At 39.8% G+C, this 22,365-nt stretch overlaps 1 protein-coding gene across 3 annotated transcripts in view; it reads left to right on the top strand.

Annotated features, from left to right (window-relative positions):
* Positions 1 to 22,365, top strand: part of pdm3 (POU-domain protein pdm3) — a 212,218-nt gene that overhangs the window by 166,384 nt on the left and 23,469 nt on the right. For all 3 annotated transcript variants that reach the window (XM_033342251.2, XM_033342253.2, XM_033342252.2), the window contains 3 exons: positions 18,521 to 18,698; positions 19,236 to 19,394; positions 19,899 to 20,090. In XM_033342251.2, coding sequence (XP_033198142.2) covers positions 18,521 to 18,698; positions 19,236 to 19,394; positions 19,899 to 20,090 — 529 coding nt within the window. The remainder of the gene's footprint in view (positions 1 to 18,520; positions 18,699 to 19,235; positions 19,395 to 19,898; positions 20,091 to 22,365) is intronic.

Below are 22,365 nucleotides of genomic sequence, written 5' to 3' on the forward strand. Positions count from 1 at the left end.
AGAAAAGGTAACATAAGCGATACAATTTTTAATTTGGAGAAACTGTAATTAAGTTTGTAAGCTTTTTTTAAACATAAAATTCATTACTATTTGTATTCATAAAATAAAGACACTTGCACAATTTTTCATTTAAGCGAATACGGACCTTACACATTATTTCCTGAGCTTATTTTTGTTTTTTTTCTTTTTTTTTGGCAAATTGAAAACAGGTGTCATTCCCAAAGCAATTTCCACGAAAACTTTTACTATTCCGAAATATCCCAAAAACGCAAACAGTCGAAGATGATGAGAAATTCTCGAGGGTACATATTTCCAAAGGAGTGGAGAACAATGGAAAGAAAACGAAGGACATTGAAAGACAGAGAAAAGAAAGAACCCTTGGTCGTAACGAAAGAACGGCCGGGAACAGAAACTCCAGTTTTTCTCCCTGTCCTCGTTCCCCTGACTGCGAAACAGTCTGTGAAAGCACGACTTCTCTATTACCGTCAGTTAATAGGGTTTTTAAAAGTCAAGTGCATCTCGCATCCCTGCAGCATGACGAGAGTGTGGGACATAGAAAACGAGTGAGAGGAAGAGAGTCCGGGACGATGGCGTGCACATAGGTGGAAGGCAAAAGGTAGCGAAAACGTAGAAGAGAGATTGGCAGAAGCTGGAAGGATGAGACTGCATTCAAAGGTAGCCAATATAAGCCCGGCAAGTGCTCGCTGTTGTGGACGTTTGCGAGAGTTTTTCTGCTATGACTGGTAGTTCCAGAAAACACTCGCTCGATACTCATAATCAAGTAATCACAGATGATGCGGGAGCATCGAGTGGTACGTTTCAGCTATTAGCCCTCGTCGATATACATGGGCAGTAAGAGAGACGATGATGAGAGACGCCTTTTAGTCAGCGGCTCTCAAGCTACACACCGTGTACCGTTACCGCGGTGGTCGAGTCGATCGGAGCTTATGTTCGTGTCGCAAGGGGAACGGCAAGAGAATGAGGGTGACAGATCGTATGGCGATAGTGTGTCTCGCGAGAAACGGACTAGGGGACGATAAAGAGAAATCAATCTACGGGGGCCACGTACGACGCGAACGGAAACTGACTGAGCGACCCTGTGATATTTTTTAATTAATCGAATTATTGAACTGTATCGCAATTGAATTGAATTAAGTGTCGGTGCCGCGGAACCTGGAAGCGCGCAATTTTCTGTCATTATTGCAACGTCCTCCACCCCCTATAGCCCCTTGTGCAGTCTGCTCTCTATCGTCGTCTCCCTCAGTCGTCTCGATCGTATCTTCTCTTCTTCCCCCTTTTCCTCCTCGTTCCCATGTTCTTGCGTTCTTCGTCCCGCTGCTCGTCACCCTTATACCTTTTCGTCGCCCGTTTCGTCGCGACCCTTGGACTACCCCTTCCCCTCTGCCGTTCCACGTTCCATCCGCACCCTCGTCGATACACGCACTCACGCATCAACCAACACTGCCGCGTGACGCGCGTTTATATCGTAGCTGCACCACGTGGCCCTCACTAATTACCTATCCAGCTGTACCGCACGAGTAAACGACGGGAAGGGTTGTGCCTCCGCGCGAACGCCAAGGATTTTTTTTCGGTCCCCGGGAAATATTGATAAAGTAAACGTAGCTGTCTCGGCAAGCGAGATAATTAAAAAAAAAGAGAACAAAGGGAATCCTTGCCGCGCGTCGAAAATAGAGTGGGCGCGATTAAGAGATCTTTTCTCTGGAAAATTGTTTTTTTAAAGAACGTCTATTTAGGAAATTTTTAGTGGAATTGAACTAATATTTTTATTTTTGTATTTGAAGTAGTGGAAGTAAATCGTTCAACCCTTAACTGGTGCAGTGAAAATTAAATAACCGATAGAAATACATTTTTCATTCTCATGACAGAGTGTTGTACTTCTCACTATGTAGTTACCTTTGATGTCTGTACGATGTAAGATTAGTCTTTGCTGATTAATTGTTCATTTCTTGCTTTCTTATCAACGATCTCACTTACACCTTATCAGTTGAGGATTAATTTATTCTTAAATTCAAAAAGATATTTGCTATATGTGTGGCGTGTCTTCTAGAATATCTTTGAAGCTATTAACACACACGATGGTTAACTATCATGCTCGGTCAAATATCCCCTAGCACGAACTCATACTTGACGTATTTCAATTAACCTCATTGCCGTGGCTCGTTACGTCCACCGAATGTCAAACATGCTTGTCCATGTTACGGGGATCCATGGCGGCCGTGACATCGAACCTTCCACCAGCTGTTCGACGATTATTATTTCAGCCATTGTCGAGTATCGTTCAGATCCTACAACTGACTGTGCGAACCATATTTGAACATATGCTGAGAAGTATTACTCCGACGATTCTACTTTCACTTATAAAAACTACTCGCACTCCTACTTTTATTATCCATGAAATTTTACGTTCTTATATTCGAGTGATTCATTATAAACTTTTAGCCAATCTACCCAGGGTACAATTATAGCGGAAACCGAGAACGATTACATCACCGATCCCATAAAGATCGATACAACTTTAATTCCCCGCGGTTCACCGGTTTCAATCGCCGCATCCCGAGGGTGGATTTCAAAAATTCAGCGGACCGATCAAATCGCGGCTGCCACATTCGGTATCCCGGTTGGCGAAACGAGGTCCGCCGAGGCCACGATTTCCCCTTGAAACCTGGTAGGCCTATCGAGCGGCGGCAGACCACAATAATTCAAACGAGACGAGGCCGGAACGGTTACGAAAACCGCGGAACGAATCGTCTCAACGAGACACGATTTAGAACACCTCTACGCTGGCGCGTCGTCGTCGACGAAAAAGGTATGGGTTGGACAAAGAGGGTGGGTGAAGAAGATGGGTGAATGAGTAAGAGAGGGTGGAGAAGAGAGAGAAAGGAAGCAGAAGAGGGAAACACGAAGTTGAAAGAGGAGGTCGTGGGTGGTTGGGTGGACCATGGGGTGCGGAAGGGCGACGGTGTGGGGGTAGAGGGTGGTCTAACCAAACTTAATTGAATCCCAGTCCGAATGTATAATATGTAGACTGCCTGCATAATGTCGTGAGCCAGCAGTGATTCTCAACGGGCCACGTGGCCGTTTCAACGTTAAGCGTCGCGACGCTGGCCTGGCCGCGACAAACACCGAATTTTGAGAACCATCCACGGAATTAGATATACAATAATGTAAGCAGAGCCCCGTTGCGGTGTAAGGGCTGATGGTAAGGTCATGTATATTCATACATCGGTCGACCCACCTCCGATTCTCTCGCCCAACCACCCCTACCAACGTAGCTACCACTACCACACTCATCACGACCACCTTCTCAGCCAGCTTTTCTATCTTACTCTCTCTTGCCCTCTCTTGTGTTCCTCGAGCTCATGCTCCTCTTTCATCCTCGCTCACACCGTGCTGTACTCGCCTTCAACCGACCGCCCCCTCTTAACCGGCAAAGACCGAGAGCCAAACAACCACGCTGCGAATAGATTTACGTCACGTCCGCGCTGTTTACGACTGGCGAGCATTAAGATGTCTGTTGCGAAGAATATTCTGAACGTTGCCGATGAGCTGATTACAGGGCGCTCGCGTGTACCGGATAGTTGGCTCGTTCTTAGCTAGATGGTATATATACCGGACGCTATCAATAGTTGTTGCACGTTGTTTTAGGGATAATTGGTGTGCGATATTCGACAGGATTATATGATTAGAGTGAGTGAGATTAATCTTAAGGTGGTAGAATTTGTAATCTTGTTGACTGATTAAGGTTTCGTTTGTCGTAAACAGTATCTTTGATTGTTAATTATTGATCAAATGCAGTTTCTATACAAAGAAGTATATCGTACACCGTGGCTACAGAAACTATTTGCATAGTATTGTATTTATTATAGCATTTATTCATATCATTTATTAGTATAGCTACAAAAATTTCATGGTATACGTGAAATGTAAAACTTGATAAGAAAATGCTTCTTTAGACAGTAACGTGCAAATACTTTCTGCAGTCACTTTATGTCAAAAATTTCAAAAACTGGATAGATTAAAACATCAAATCCACTTCAAAATAGGACCGTAAAGTCTTCAATTACATTTATGAAATAAAAAAAGTAACACAATTTTAGAAAATATCGCATACAGACTACGATAGTGGTTTTCCCGTTTAATTTGACAACGTAACGTTACATGATTGAATAATTCTTCATACCCGTTTCGTCTCCTGAATCATTTAAAATAATCGCATCCACTTAAAACCGTGAAAACCACGTTATTTAAAAGTTTCCTCTGGCTAGGAGCAGCAAGTTCCGCCGAAACTTCGTTTTGATTCTGCCCAATCAGACGAGCAAACAGCGTTTCGCCGGAATTTATGCAGGACGTAATTACACGCAGCCAAGAGAAGGAAAGATACAGTCCGGTGCATTATCGCGAGGTCTCGGGGATTTCTTACAATTTCTCGAACGCGGCGTGTCCGAATAGTCGTTAGAACGCATTTCCTCGGAAACGATATCTGGATATAATGAAGGATCCATTTACAAGTAAGATTCGCCCCGGCGACTTCATTACCCCACGATTTCACCACGAACACCCCGCGGCATTCGTAATGAGCGATGGTCATTCATTTTAATATCCATTAAATGCAAATACCACCGGGCACAAACGTTTACTCCTATTTCGAATTATTTCGCTGACTCGCCGTAATTAAGCTTTTCGAAGGGACTCGGGGAAACATTACCTACGGAGGAGTCGTTACCGGTAACGATGCCCCTCTACTTCTCGTCTTTCTCTTTCTTTCATTCTACGTATCGTTTCCTATACAAAAAGTACCCGAACGCTTGGCACAGAATCCTTTTATGAATATATTACGTGCATTACAAGAAAAGTTTTGAAATTTCTTTAGTATTGTAATGAAACACATGATTATATTCGTAAAATTTGTAACCAATCTAGAAATGTATATAGAGAGTACAAGACATTTATTACAGATATACACTTGATGAATAACTAATATACAGCATAAACATACAATTAGTGCCAGTTGGTTTCGCTAAATTTGTGGCTTATTAATGCAGTGAATAATTGATTGTTCAAATACTTTGACGATCCTTGCAAAATGTATACATCCAATAAATATTGTATGTAACTTCTATATATATTTTGAAATCCGTTCCATTAGAGTTATGATAGTCTTGTCTCGATATAGTGAAATTTCAAAATGGTTTGTATAATATAAATGTATATATAAAAAATTGCTAGGAATGTTCTGATTCTTTCATAACCCATTGTACAATGTATGTATAATGACATGGAAGTATTTAAACAGTTCACGAAACGAAGAATCACAAATATGTGAAAATTGAATTGTTTACGATTTGAAAAGTAATTTTCAAACAACACTTTTGTACATAAATTTTCTTTATCGCTTGATGTTTAGAATCATACTATAAATGTGGCACGATTTTTCAACACCCTATATATTACCACCTAGTAACATCATTCACCGTAACGATTTTCATGCGCGATAACTGGAAATTAAAGTTTAATACACAGAACGGTGGAGGAGGATGAACTTGAAAAAAAGAAGGAAAAAGAAGAAAAGAAGCGATCGTCTTATCGTCTTGCCTCGGTTTAAAATATTCATAAATTCCCGCGTTAATGACGCCGGTTTTATAATCATTTTAATAGAATCGTATTACTCGTGCCTAAGGTTGACATAAAGTTCGCCTCGCGATTTCCATACTGCCTCCCAGGGAAACGGTATTGTCCCCGCTGGATTTTACGAATTGTAATTAAAGTAAGGTTGTAATTGCCGCAGAGAAAGGAAAGAGAATGTCTGTTTACGAATGTGGCGTTCGATTTTGCGAAATTGCAAAATATATCGTCGCGAGCAACCTCGAGCTCTGAATTTGATAATCATAAAATTCTGGTGATCTATTCTATTATTAGAGAACATAAATTTAAATGCTAAAATTGTATTTAAATAATAGTCTGCATCTACTGGAGGAGTGACACGTGTAGACAGAATTTTTCCGGAAATTGGTTTGGAATAAAAAGTTGGCAATCATATGGCAATTTCTTCTCTTTTACGGTTTAAATAATAGATGTGTCATTTTTCGAGCTAATAAAAGAATAAAAGAAACCAATTTCTAAATTCACTACGCTATCTCTATATGAACAAACTTCCTTTTACTCAGAACGTTTTAAGAATACCGATCGTCATGATATTAGTTATAACATACTTTTTAATACACTTTTTATAACACTTTGTGAACTTATCATCTATTCTGTCCTAATTGATCGCTTCCCTTTTCAACTGTCATATCAAAAATGGCATCAAATTCAGGAAATTGACAAAAATTATTTATTATTGTCTTCTTATATAGTTTTCATACTTTAAGACGAAGAAAGATTTTAGAACTTTTATCTTTACTTCGCGGAATCGTAAAATCGAATATCGTATTGAGCATCTTTTAGTATACCTTCTTTTCGTACATATATGCATGTTTATATGTATAGTGCTATGCACGCACTGTATGTCCTTTTGAAATATTTTACACTATTCTTAAAACTTTACACTGCGTATTATTAGTACTTCTATTACAAATTTATTACAAAAACATAATAAAATATACAATGATCAAATTAATTAGTACGTAAATACGTAGGATAATAAGTAAAACGGTATTTTTTATAGGCATTGCAGAAATCTAAAAACAATAAGAAAAGAGTACTGAAATCAAAAATATTAAAAAGGTGCCAAAGATAAAATGATCGAGAATTTAATAAAATTCATTAAAGGTTACCCCGGGAGGTTGGCGATAAAAAGTAATTAAAGCGTTGAAAAAGGTGATAGAAAACCAGTCAAAAAGTGCAGGCTGGAATTTCAAATTTCCAAGTTGGAGGTACACGGTAGATTGACACATTGGAACGTGACGAGAGTGGCACAGTTGCCTAAGCCTGATGCACCGAATGGGCTGTATTAGAATGCAGTGGCGTGTGGTAAGGGTAGATTTTTCGGGGATCGCGTGTGTTACAAGAGTAAGACGCGAGCCGCGGATGCTCGAGACACAAGCCACCGTCGGTCGTTATACACTCAACATTCTACAATCTACCCTTTCTATCGGCCCTAATTTATGTTGAGTAAGGTAGCAGCAGTAACCCACCCTCGACTTGCTTCGCCTAGGAAGCCTCGGTAATGTTTCAAGTGGCTTGTCTGTTGTTAATTTAACCCGGTGGAGGCCTTGATGGGGGTCTGTCTACCCGCTGCCATGCTCTGCTCGTTGCGATAAATCGGTCATTATCCCGATACCTGGTTGTACCTCGACCAAAAGAGAGAAGACTCCCCCTCTTAACCTTCGTCTTATTTTTCTTTTCTTTTCCTTTTTCTTTTCGTTTTTGATTTGTAGTTGATACAGGGTATAAAGGGGGTGGAACTTTGGGTTTTCGCAGCAGAGTGTTCGTTTTCTCGGGGTTACGCGATTACCATAACCGGATCGGACATTGCTGATAAGCGACAATTCTGGCCAGATAGCGGTGCAGATTAGGGGGAATTCTCGAGTGAAAATTACGGATTCTCGGTGGTCCCGTGGTATCCAGTTTTCGGGACATTTCGCGTTGATAATGTTCCACTATCTTCGAATAAATTTCGTTACTATCTGTATCTTTTTTCAATATTCCGATACTTGTACTATTGTTGTCTCCAATGCTTTTTCTATTCTTTCTTTTTATCTAACTGTGTGATATTATAGCAAGATACTCTGTATTCCTTAATCATATTTGTTTTGGCTTCTAAGAGATAGTAGTTATTTGTTACGTATATTTTTTGGTAATCTTCTGACATAGAAGAAGCGAGACTATTCAGCAGCAAATCTGAACTTGTTTGAAGTGAATGTTATCCTAATACAATTCACGTCTCTCTTAAGTTATGCATGAAGTTCTCTACTATCTTCCGAGATATTTTAGAGACATTATTCTTTTCATAAATGAAAAGAATTCGTAATTACAATTTTGTATGAAGAAGAAGATTTAGAAAGTTGTATTTAACAATTTCAAACTATAATTTATTTATTTCAAAAGCAAATGCAAGATATTCAAACAAATTCATTCTAACTAATCAGTACAAATTACCAAACTTATGTTTACGTCTTGACTGTATACTTTCTCAATATGTACAACGTTAACATAATTGCATACCTGTAGTATCTGTAATATAGCGAACTCCTTAAAGTTAAAGTCTTCTAAAAAATGTCTATAAAAAATTTCTTGCCTCTTCTAATCGAAAGTAGTGACACGATGATTTCACCCTTCGATCTAGGCCATCGACATCGTAATTTTCAGCGGAGCAAATCGCGCGTTGCACTGGTGAACACAACGGTCGCAAACATATACGGAGGAGGGCGAACCCTTTTCCGCGTATCCTGTGCACCCTTTCGCGCCGGGCCAGGCCGACTCGGCTGGAACATTAATATCGCGAAATGAAGCTCATTTGCATATAAATAAGGCGGTGGTGGGGCATGGTGGCGCGGCGAGGGAGAGAAACCAGGATGAACCACCCTTTCCCTCCTTCTACCCCTCTCTTCCCTCCTTCCGTAACCTCCTCTGTCTCTGTTGATCTCACTTTCTCTTACGAGAAACCCCACCCTGGACTAATTACACTTACAGACAAAGCAGCCTTGTGCCGAGGGTTCGGTCGATTCTCCCTCTTTCTTTCTCTCGTTTGTCCATCTTCCTCCAGCTCTCTCCGTCTCTGGTTAGTCCCTTTTCATCCCCGTCCTTCTCACACGTGCTCCCTCTTCTCCCTCTTTCTCTCTGTCCTCCTCATCCCAACTGCCCGATAACAACGATTCGCAATGACCACGTGATAATTGCAACCCCCGTGGAGCACGTCCCCGTTAGGATACCCCGGTCGTCGAGGAAATTCATCGTTTCCTCGCACCGCTTCGCTCTGGATGGCCACGGATAATCCTTAATCCCGATCAATGGAGTACTTGTGACGTGGTACGCGGTGAGTTAAAAGTGTCTTGGTGGGTCTGTTACGTCGTGATACGGACTTTGTTAATGGGCTTTTCTTCTCGTTTCTTCTTCTTTTTTCTTTTTGTTCTTCCACCACTCTTCCTTTCTTTTTGCCCCTTAGTGGTAAGGTTTCTAATGAGGCGTGCGGTTTATTTGCTTATTCCTGTGTTCCGCATTCGTTGTATCTTCGCCATTGAATTTCTGTACGTTCAGAGAGATGGGAATGGATAGATAGGTTACAAAATCTGTTTTTGTAAGCTATATTGCTTATGTAGTACCTTACGAAATAATTTTTGTCTTTTCTCTTGTATATTTTACTGATCCTCAAAAGAATCCATCTAGATTTCTTTAAAATTAATATTTTAATTTTATACACTTATTTTATAATTGTTACAATCCCACTGATCATAGTCTCGATTTCTTCAGAGTCATCTGAAACCAAGATCAAGATTCTGTTTTGCTGATATACATGTTATTCCAATACCTCGCTTACAGATATTACAATCCTGCAACAACCATTCTTAATTATTTCTACCTCCGGCACTCATCACAACGTTAAACAACAAGAATCCTTTCAGTAACCCCAAGTCGAGCAAACTGAAGGCTCGTGCACGATATCCGAGCGGAAAGCAGTAATCCCCGCGTGTAACGAGCAGGGCTAGCTCGCGAAAGCCTTTTAGAGCAAAAAAAAGAAACATCGCAGCAAACGACGAAGAAAAAGAGCCGCGAAACGAGAAAGAGAGGTAGACAAAAGGGAGAATCGATCGTAACGAAAGATTGGCGAGAATATAAGCGTACGTGGGAAAGCCGGTGCCGCGGGGGCCGTTGTATAGAGAAAGAAACATAAAAACGCGTATTACCGATTCCGGAATACGGCCATTAGTCTGAAGTCAGCGCGGCTATCGTTTATTAAGCGCAAACAGATATTAATGTATTTTTACACGCCGCGCCGCCGTTTTCGTTGCGCCGACGCCACGAACCGCTGCCGCCGCCGCCACCGCGGACGCCGACGCCACCGACGCCGCCAGGCACCGCTGGCGCGGTCCGCGGGGTCGAAGCCAAATCCAATTACTTTTATTCGGGCGAAATGAGTGCAGCTAAGTCATTAATACTAATCAATGGCGCTGGGACCTGATCTCCCGTTCTCTTTCTCTCCCACGCACACGCTCCCACACTTTCCATACGATCTTTCTCTCGTACTCTTTCTCTATCACGTCCCCCTATGTCTCTGTATATGCGTTACCGGTCGCTCGCGCGTTCCACACGAATTACCCATAACTCAAATGCCTCGAAATGACTTTATTGCAAAAAACTTGCGCTTTTGCGCGGCCGCGAGCCGCTTCTCTCGTCGTATCCGCATTGTTAAAGGCTCCCGTGCCGATAAGTAATGTTTATTGTTGCATTTCCAACGACCGTGTATCCCAATCCTGTGCCACCCTCTTTTTTCCACCCCACCACTGAACCAGCTCGCAACGCCGCCCTTTTTCTGCTCGCGTTTTTTTTTTGCACCACGTTACCCTGTATATATGTGTGACTGTTCGATACATATATGCATGTATGGATAGACACACGCGTGTCCACGTACACCCCCGTCCACCCTCTGATCCGATCTGGGTGGTGGTCCCTCTCTTCCCGTCTCTACACTTCTCTCTCTGTCTGTCGAGCGGAGAACGCTGCAGCACGGTTTTTCGCATTAGCGAGATGGCCCGTGAGGGCCGGCTAACGATTTTTTACTGCTCGAACCGACCAACGAACGATCCTTCCCGCGAAATTTAAAGCGTTATTATTTCGTTCGGTCGGGCATTGTCGCTGATGGTCGCTGTTCCGATTGCTCTGGACGCCGGTGCGCGCGTCACAGGAATGAGAGAGGGAGAGGCGAGGGTGGCTCGTGTAAATCGGGCTGCTTTCCAGCCGTTTCGAAGGTGTGAAAGGTCGCGGATTAGTTTCTTTGTATCGGGGAATGGGACTTTTTTGTCGAACCGTCCCGAGAATTTATGTCTCGCCGTGGATCCCCGACCATGCCGACGAGAATGTCCCCCCCCCCCCAGGTTCGATTTATTGGAGTTGCAATAACTCGAAAATTTCAGTTTATTTTACCGGCGGGGCCTCCAACTTCCGTGTTCCTACCCTAGCTGCATAGGGGACGCGTTGCTCTCCAGAAATTTGTATTTGTAACCCTCGTGTGTTTTAGCATTGTTCCAAGCTTGCTACTAACGTTTTTAAATCTCCCGGAAATTAGAGTTCTCTGTCGAAAATTTTTGTGGAAAATCAGTCCGTGAGGTTTTACGATTTGTAGGATTTTTGGTCCTTTGTGGAAACTTTGGAATCCTGAACTTTGTGGAAAATTTGAGTTCTTTGAAGCAAATTTTTGTGGTCAACTTATCAATGAAGTTTGTAGCAAAATTGGAAGGTTTTCTAAAGTATTTCAAGGTTTTCTGAATACCCTATCAGTGAAGTTTTACTATTATACATTGTAAAAAAGTTGGCTAGCTTTCCGAAGCAAATTTTTGTTGTTAACTTACTCACCACCGAAGTTTCGGAACTTTGTAAAAACTTGGAAACTTGTGCGAAATAAATTTCTCTGAACCAAATTTCCGTAATATATAAAATTACAATATTCAAAACTTCGTAAAAAGTTGATCAATTTTCTGAAGCAAGTTTTCGTGCAAGCAGAACACGCACTCAATACAAATTAATATCCAATTTTATTCTCTTTATACCGCTACTACTCTTAAAAATTAATAATTATTTTATATTACCTTGGAAATCCTCTTCGTATTTTAATTTTACATTTCTCTTTAACGAAATCTGATAATGGTAGATACACAAACCCCGACGGGAAGTGAATGGCCAGGTCTATAATGATAATTGAAGTTGATGCAATTGTGGGTATTTGGTAAATCCATTTTCGGAATGCGAAGAACTTTTTTGTCCTGATAATATTTATATATTTAGGACACTCGAAATTCGAGCAGTTTACTCAAAGGTAATTAGAACGGAGAGGACAAACTTGTTAACGGAATTGAGAGACAGCTACCAAAATACGGGAATGAATGAACAACAATTAGAAACAGTAACGAAGTCAGTGAGAGGCAGTTATGAATTATGCACACGAAAAGTCGGCTGTCGCTTCAAGAATTTTTCCAAATGATTTGTTTGTTGTTCCAGTAGAGAGTCAAGTGCGTGTTACATAATTCCCGCCGGTGCGGTTAAAATATTTGTTAAATGATTGGCAGAAAAAAATATATCTATTCTTCGCAAAGAAAAACATGACGACTTTTTAAATGCATTCTTCCGATCACATTAAACCAATATTTTATTTTCCTAACGCTAAAAAGTACATCAAGTTTGAACAAAATAGAAGAGAATTCTTGTTGGTATGCATGATCTTTCGTTCCACTTTCATGTTAAACATCTTCTTACGGCATTGTAAATCTTTCGTACTTACTAAAATAATGAGCAAGATTGAAATATAAATATTCTTGCATCTCCTTAAACTCGCACCTCCGCTTAAAGCTTTTAGTATAATTATTCAGTACATTTGTTTCAAGACTCGATAAAATTAAACAATCATCAATAGGAATACCATTTAATTGGCTATCAGTTTTATCGAAAAACGTGTGCATAATTTAAAGTTTATAATATACATAAAAAATTGAGTCTTATTACAAATAAATGCTATTCCAGGAGTTTTAAGTATATTAAAAAATAAGTCTGGTTTTTTGTGTACGTATTAGCATCGAATTATAGAAATTCCTTAATAGATCGTGAATAATTAAAAGCGTGTTTAACACGAGGTTGAGATAATCTAACTTATCAGTTAAGGTTTGAACAAACCGCAGTGTCGTAGATACATTGGTTAAAATTCATTTCATGCATACTAAAATTTTTCCTTTCGTTGTATAAATTTACATTTAAATGCAAAGCGACCGCGTACCTATGTTTACATGAATTTTCTTCTTACTTCAAGCACCTGTGTATACTCTCGATCCGCATCCCCTATAATCAGCATGCTTATTACCCAAACAAGATCACACGTGATTTAAAAAGGTATGTACATAGAAGATCACTCTTTCGCTATACTTATACCTCTACAATACGATCGATATTTATCTCCAACCTTCAGGAAAAAATTAAATATAATAACATGTTGATCAAAGCATGCAGGTGGGATTTATATTTCTCATAGTAAAACCGTTGAAGAAATTATAAAGGCTCAGATGCAGGAAGAAAATCAACGTTTGTGTGCTTCTGTCGAGCAAGGGGGGGTTGATCGGCTGATTAATTTATGCGAAATGTCTAAACCCCGTAAACATACGTTTCTACGGCTTACTATATATCGGAGTGCACTTTTACAAGCAAAATGGCCGGGCCTGTACATTCAACTAATCCCCCTCGCCTCGTCCATTTAATATGGGGGTGGCCATAGCCGTTTACGAATTTGCGTACAAAAAAAATTGAACTACCGCCGTTGCTCCTGCGCCTCCTATTTTCGTTCGTTACCTATCGACCGGGCTTTATCTATTTTTTATGCAATGAAATGCCCCGATACCAATGGCGATGCGGCCGCGAGCGCCGCTCTCCATTGTACGACTTTGACGAAAATTCGAAATTACAGCGCCACGGAAAAGGGATATTCACCCCTTTTATATAGAAAAATGGCAGCGAGAGCATTCGAATCGTTTGATAACTTCCACCATTCGCGGGATTCCAGATCGTTATATATTTCCTTTTTTCGCCTAATCCTGTCACTTGTACCAGTGAGAATCTTCATTCCCCGATTTTACGTTTAAAACTCTGATCGTCTAAAAGCCTGTATCATCATTCAGGCCACACGAACTGAAGACAAACGAATTTTAAACCTCTAAAAAGATCCGTGTATTTAAATCCCCTGACTTAAAATTCTCCCGCAAAATAATTTTATCACCGGTTGAAAATCGCCGTAAACGTCGTCTGTCTGATATCTAGTCATGTTTATCTGGTTGACCGTGAGTCCGAGAGAGAAGCTCGGTCGAATTTATTCATGGATCGTGTCACCCCGGGGAGAGAGTCCTTTTTCGCGAATTAGCCGGGTGTCGAAGCTCTAACACGCTTAATCTGTATCCAACTATGGCGATACACGTTCCGGCATATTTCCATGCCATTATGCAAAGAGGCCGCGCGCCGGGTAACATTACTTTGTACAACCACCAACCATCGACACACGATGAAAGAGAGAAGAAACGAGGGTGGAAAGCATCGAGGCTCGTGCGTACTCCATCGATTTATTATAATTTAGATTGTCTTTCTAAGAAGCCGACTGTACGTGCGATGTACATATATATACACAGGACGCGCCTTAATGCGCTGCCGTTCGTTAATTATTCCTCCGGCATCCCGTAAATATGCATGAATTATATATCGCACGGCACGAACGAGCTGGGGATACGGGGACGAATGATTAATACACGCCAGTTTCTCTCTTTTCTTTACCTTTTTGCTCCCTTTACCCCGTTCAACCCTCGTTCGATTCATATTTCTCGAGAGAGAATAGGCAAATATTGCTGAGTGATAGATTTGAAGGTTCTATCGAAATTGATATTCTTTAGAGCTAAGTTGGACGTTGAACCCTCGGCCACGAGTGATTTTCATATTTTTCTGTTCAGAATTAACAAAATTTATATCTTGTCCTGGTTAATCATAACGAGAGTCTTAATACAATAATAAAAAAAAAAAAAAGAAAAAGGAACATGACGCGATAATAGCGATGGCCCGCCGGAATTAACAGAATAAATAGATATACTTATTGATGAAATAAATAAATGGATTAAATTTCTGTAGATAGAATTTCCTATAACTCCACACTTTTTCCGTAATGAATAATTGTAATGTAGCTGTCTCACAAAGCAAAATAAGGAGAAGTCTATCCTGAACGCGGAACGCGTCAAAGACACGAATAAAGAACACGAAGATAAAGTTACCAGTCGTTAGTGCAAAGTGTCGCCTGTAATATATCGTATCGGTAATATGTTAGGATGAAAACAGAGGCGAATGCGCAGGTAATGCAAAATCCGGTAGGGAATAATTGCAACAAATTCCAATCTTCACCCTTCGTGCATTGAAACGTGGGTATTCGCGAGATTGTACATTCGCCGGTGGTATTTTAAGAAAATTGACAATCCGTACCGAGCCTTTGTGCAGCTTTGTAATCGTACAGGGGCAGCGGTATAAAAAATATTCACCGGCTTGATTGCCAATATATCGTTGTACGGCGCTGATTGAACCAACCCCCAGTGGTGGTAGTGCCTATATCGCGTCTCGTCGGCTTGTTAATTTGGAATATCGTCAGGTGCACAATAGAAAAATTTCGCAACGCGAATTATTTATGTTTATATAATATCTCGTCGATTTGTAATACACGTACACGTGTACTCACACAGAGAATGAGAAAACGGGAGTATGTGTCGCAATGTGCAATTTTTCTACGTTGGTCGTTTTCTGTTTCCTACATTCTCTCTCTCTCTCTCCCTTTCTCTCTCTCTCTCTCTCTTTCTCTCACTCACTTATTCACTCACTCACTCATTCGCTCACTCACTCACTCACTTACTCATTCGCTCGCTCACTCACTCACTTTCTCTCTCTGTTGGACACGCGCGCGAAAATCGTATTATCGCGGGAGAATTTCGTTAACGAGCTTCATTTCGCGAAAGAATTGTCGCGCTCACAAAGAATCGTTGGTGGATACATCGCGGGAAATATTATAAACTCGCGAGTTCGATTCGAGAAATCGGCAAACCTTTGTCGCGTTTCGCACGTTCAACACACGGGACACAAAGTGTATATCGGACGAACGGTCGACTTCGTCTCGCTGATTTTTCTCTTCGTCGATGATTCGTCGCCCGCGTACGTGTTTCATTGTTCCCTTTTTTTTCACCGCCAACCCTGCCTCCAACCCCCTTATACCCTATCGAACGGCGTGTATGTCTACCACCATTATTTCGTAGCGAAGCATTTTAACGTCGGCCAGTTGGACCGTGAATGATTATTAATCAATTTTCAGCGTTAAACGTGCCGCCGCAATAAAAAGCGTGGTACGTTAACGAACCACGCGCGTATAATTGAGCATTTTGGCGAGAATGATTGCGAGCCCGTGCTAAAACCTTTGCGTACCCGTTCGATTGATTTCGGCTAGCAAGGAGAGAAAAAAAATCAGACACAGCGCAAAGGGATGATGAAAAGGTAAAATGCACGACTTGCCCGTCCTCGATTTTTTAGCTTTTAGTTTTTTAATGGCTGGAAAGCCACGTCACCACACGACGGTGATGTATGCAATCGATTACAATGTCGGATTAATGTTTGGCAATAAGTTTCTTTGGGGCTGGAAATTTAATTGAGCAATAAGAGAATTTCTAAATCTTTTTTTTTATTTGTTATAAATATATATTGTATACAGTTTATTATATATATATCAAGTTTAAATGTATTTACAGTACAAGGTAATTTTTCTAGAGTCTCTAATGAAAAAGCCTTTGAAATTTTCTAAATGTATGAATTAGTTATTTTTCTAGGGGAAAATTATATCATGTGTATCTTTTTCACCCTACTATGATCTTCTAATTTTTATGTTCGAATCTCACTCATATCTCAACAAACAAAAAGCCTTAATGTTTTGAAAATATCTTTTTTATATTTTCCATAAATTCACGAAATACTTTAACGATAGAGAAACATGGGATTTGTTTTTGCACTGTGTTATTCCGCAATTGCATTTTACCAATACACAATATTTTTCTCTAAAACTAATTAAACACAAAAATGTCAATCACTGTTCAATCGAAAACTTCAATTTCAATAATTAAAATTAGGTGCATTTACTTTTTCTATATTGGCGGTAAACGATAAAAAATTGATGTGAAAGGAAAAAATAAAAGTATACATCATATTCTTGCATTCGAAAGTTGCTCCTAGTATGTCAAGCTGCTTACGCAACAGGAATTAATTATATCAGCAGAATGCGGGGGGATCGATAATTTAAAAAGTTGGACGTATTCCTGGATACTCGGCGAGCGTCATCGAAAGTTGGGACGTTTATCGAATCCCCTTGGGGTAGGTTGGGTCCGGCGATCGCGTCCACGTTGTCCTTAAACAGGTAGAAAGTTAAAAGTTTGTCGGGGTTTACCTGACCTTCGTGAAATAATCAGACACAGTATCAAGCGAACTCTCTTCAAATAACGTTGCTACTTCAAGCCCTCTCCAAGTTTTATCGGCACGATAATTGTGCTACTAGTTTACGGTCAATCTCCTTACTACGTACTACTAGAAATTATAATCGTAAAGCAGCTAGCGAGCTATTGAATCGGATGCCATTGAAACACTTCTCATTCTACTTCTAACTCTTTAACATTAGGACTTGCAGAATAATTAATATGACGAAATCATAGTTGTGATAACAATTTTATATATTTATTACGATGCATTTGATTTTATATTTGAATGACGTTGATAAAGTAAATAGATGAAAGCTTATTTTTTTCCTCTCACTATGTATTTTATCGTATACCTTTCATGTTAGTTTCTTTGATACGAATTTTACACTTTAATCACCAATATTTTTATATTTTGTTATTACATTGATGATTGTGATTCAAATCATTTCTGTCGATCCATTCGTATCTTGTTAATTCTAACGTTAACAGTTTACCCTGTCTCACAGTATCGTCGAGACAGAGCATACGAATTTTTGTCATTGAACTACGATCGTCTGACAAAGAAGGTGTCGTTTCACTTGCATTATGTATATTTTCGTACGAGTCCTGTTTGGTACAAGGTTCGATAATTTTCGCGCTAAATGTCTGCAGTGTTTCTTCGAAGATCTCTTCATTTCGATCACCAGGGTATATTGATTTATAGTTTGGAATAAAGATTTGAAAATATGTAAAAGAATGTTTTACGTTTCGATTAAGCGGACGCATGAAGAAGTCAGAGTATGATATTAACAATATCAATTCCCTTAACGAGGGCCATTAATATTTTGGCAACATTGACAACAAAAAATTACCTGGGAAGCTTGAAAGGCGCGCAGGAAAATTTGCGATGACACATATAGTCGAAAGCACTTTGTTTCCACCGGCGGTGGTCGAATATTTTATAATTGTTATCAATACGGTACAAATGCGAAGGGGTTTCAAACGCGGCGTAATAAACGAAATAAAGTATCGCTATTTTCGCCGCTGACAGAGCGCGCTGCTCCGCAGTTGGACTTTTCGGCTGTGTTTCCACCGGTACCTCTTCAATCGTAATTAATATTTTTTCCCGGCGGCTACTTTTTGCTGGCTTTCGATAAATTTGACAAAAAAAAGGGGGGGAGGAAAAAATTGGAAACAAAGCCTCATTTTATGATACAGCGTCCCATTTCTTTCATTTTATTTCTGTGTCCATTCCCAACCATAGAAGCGTAGAGTTTAATAGAGTATGATTAACATAAGCTGTAATTATGTAAATCTTCGTAATTTACCATTTGAACGCACGTTTGTTACAGGACAGCGACAGGAGTAGCGTTGGCAGCCCTGAACCGGTGGCGGCCGCGACCGGCTCGCTCCATGAGCATCAGATGATGATGGATGAGATGAAGAACTCGCGGAAGAATAGTCCGTCACCTGAAAATTTGCATCAGGCGAAACGTGCGGCCGTGGCGCAAGCGCATCTTAATGGGACGAGTAAGTCGGAATCTGATTTATTAATTGAATAAAATAATCATGTCTTTCTATCGTACTTAACGCTGAAATTATCAAATCTGTCTAAATAATGGATATCAAATTTCTTATTTTTATTTTACACAGAACACAAAATAAGTACTTCATCGAAACTAAGTGCATTATTTACAGTTATACCAGATTTTGACTGACATGGTTTATAAATAGAAGTAACGATAGATAGCCAGATAGGGTGAACTAAACAGACTGCGGTTAGTTGAGTGCATGCGTACTCAACGAACATTCAAACTCCAGATCCTCGAAAACGTAGCGTCATATAGGAACATTTTATTCTATATGTTTGACTTATTTTTATATGAGAAATCCCCTCCTTCCCCATTGTACCATGATTTTGCAAATATCCCGTATATATAGATTTACGAAAGTACTCGAACATTTGTAGACACCTTTTATAAATATATTATATTTATGTTATACGAGACATTTTCAATTAAATAGAATGAATTTACTATATTCATTATGTTTTTATTGTCCCATCAGTGGCAGGTATGGTGACCCTACAGAATCTTCAGAACCTAGCGAATCTACAAAACCTACCGCAAGTCGCCTCGCTAGCTGCGGGTCTCCAGGGAATGACAGCGGGATTGACTAACAATCAGCTCATCAACACGCCCCTGAATCTCACTGTCAGCTCCTCCGGTAGGGATAGAAACAGACATTGCATGGTTTGACAAACTGACATACAGAAAAACTTGACACTCTTTTACAATGCTTCAATTATTCAAATAACTTCCTCACAAATTGTTTTAGCACATTGTAAGTTCTCTCGCCATACTCTCCATATAAGTAACATCCCCCCTTACTAAACATCCCCCTTCTTTATTTTTCTAATACTTACATCGTTTACCATTTCAACTTCTCAGTTGTAGAATTTTTTTTGTCGTGAAGTTTATATTTATTTAACCATGGTGTTCTCCTCGATTATATTTATATTATTTGCATTATTAAAACGTAGGTAGTTTTTTTAAATATTTACCTTTTGTTGTACTTGAAGAGATACAAACCTGAAAATGGATTTTAATTTTTCAAAACACACCATCCAGTAGTGAAACAATTTAGTATTCTTAACAATATATTATAAGAGGTGGGCTAGCTAATTAAATCGTTAGATTTTCCTTTCACTGAATGAATTTTCATGTTCAGGTGGCACAGTACCAACAGCCTCGAACACGACAGCTGCCCCTCATCTTCTGCCGCCGAGTTCGACGCCAATGGCGACATTACCTCAGCTATTATCTCAGCCGCAACCGGTCGCGATGCCTCAATTCATCCTAACGTCCGGTCAATTGGTTCAAGGCATTCAAGGGGCTCAGCTTCTTATCCCTACATCGCAAGGTAAGCCTTCCGTTTCTTATATGTTTGCACCCTTTCAGCTCTCAAAACGAGCATTCAACGATACCCATTAGAGGCTCATTCCTGAAGTTCGAAGTAAACCTCGTCCACGTTCAACGTGTCACGCAAATCGATTGTCCGTCAAACCCTTTTACGATTACGATTCATAGGGAATTTATTATACAGGAAATAGATGCGTAGAATGAATCGTGTTAGCTTGGAATAATAAGTAGATTCAGTATTTGACTAGAAGTATATTTCACTTTATTGTCGAATATTTTGAAATTTGGAATATTTTTTGGATAAACTTTTATCATAAATGTGTAGAATACTTCGGGATTTGGAATAAACATTAGAATATTAGACGAAGGGAATTGATAGGGAAAGAGTTATAGAATTTTGTTTTTAAGACCTTCCTCTAAGATATTTTTTACAAACATTTAGATATTGAAAATCCAAATGATCTGAATTAGAAGTTTAATACAAGTAGGAACTAATGGTTAATGACCTATTTTACGTATCATATTTAATCCTCAAAAGCCATCTGCGAGATATTTTGCATTTTATATACGTTAATCAATGGTTATTAAAACTCAATAACAAGTATACAGAATTGAAAGTATCTCAACAATTTTTGACTGACTTCTAAGGAATTCTAATTACACAGTATTAATTTCAAACACTTTTCTCATATAATACATAATATCTTCCCGCAGTATATCAAATATAACATTATTCTAATATTCTTCACACGTCACAATGTATTCCTTTTTCCAAACTTGTAAAGCATTAGACCCTCTCAACAAGTCCAGCTGTCGAGATCCCGAAAACATTCGAGGCGGCTAATCGCAGCCTCACCTGTGAAATTTAATTAAACGGCACCCAGGAGGCAGAGCAAGAGAGGAGACTGTCTGACAAAGGATCCGCGAGGAAAGAGGAGATGCCCTGTATCCCGTAGCTATCAGTAAACCAACAAGAAATCTCCAACAATAACCCTCGCACTAAGTACCTTCGAATTTCAGGGCATAAATCAGTCCGAGTGGTCTCATCGTGAAATCTGCACGATGTGCCGGCGCATAATGTGCAATCAAGATGTGCCGATGTATATATATATATATGTATGTATATATATTATATATATGTGTGTACATATATTATATATATGTATACGTATATATACATATAATATATAATATCATATCGACTATCTCTGACCAAGGCTCGGACTAAGGCTCGCCCCGTCGTCCATACTTAGTGGTCCTCGACTGGCCTGGCGAGCAGAGGGCAAACTCTGCAACTAATTTCAATGTATAATTAACGTCTCACTACCCCTTTCTAGACCCACGAATAACCACCCCTCGCCTTACTCGTGTCCGTTCCTTCCTACCCTAACCCTAATACCACTCTCTCTCTCTCTCTCTTTCCCTTGGCTGGACATCACAGCTCCGCGGATTCAGCCGCTATTATATCGATTGCGGTTCGCACTAACTTCGTTTCTACCAAGTTGAGTTTCTATTCTGGCAATTGAGAGAGAGAGAGAGAGAGAAAGAGGACTGGGACCATAGGAGGAACGAAGAGGGACAGGTGAATGCAAGGGTTGGTACGAGAGGGAAGGAAATGAGACACTAGCACAAGGGAGGGTAAAGAGGGGCAACGAAAACTTTGCGAGTCTGCCTAAGTGGATTGAAGTTCGTGGATATGGACCAGTCCGTGGTAGGATGACGAGTTACGTGGTGGCAAATAATGTTTGCACTGCTTTTCGGTACAATCGATGTTAACTGGCTTGCGCTCGATTGATTCGCAATTGACGATTTGATAGAAAGAAGCATCTTGGGTTTATAACATACGCTATAATATTGCGCTTCAACCTGAGAATCAGGGATTAGCAGCTTTATCGAGTCACCTGTTAATTGTAATATTCATTGGAAATTAATTCTGCCAATGTTAATGATAATATTTTGCAGTTTAATACAGTTTTGTATCAAAGGATCTTCAGAAATACCAATATATAGCGACGAGGAAAATAGAGAACGATTAAATATGTATTACATTGTTTAGTGACTCAGTCGACACATTAAACTTTTGTGTCAATTGTCTTTAAAGTATGTTAGACGGAATCCTAAAAGAGAATCTAGAAGGAATAATTTTATAATCGGAACGCGATTTAAAGCAATAGTGATCGAACGTTCTATAATCGCCTAGCAGTAGGTCATAAGGATACAGATCATTGGCAACGCAAATAACATTGGATACTTTGGAATACTCTTTTAAGAATAAG

Source organism: Bombus vancouverensis, chromosome 11 (assembly GCF_051014615.1).
Source record: "Bombus vancouverensis nearcticus chromosome 11, iyBomVanc1_principal, whole genome shotgun sequence".
Taxonomy (NCBI): domain Eukaryota; kingdom Metazoa; phylum Arthropoda; class Insecta; order Hymenoptera; family Apidae; genus Bombus; species Bombus vancouverensis.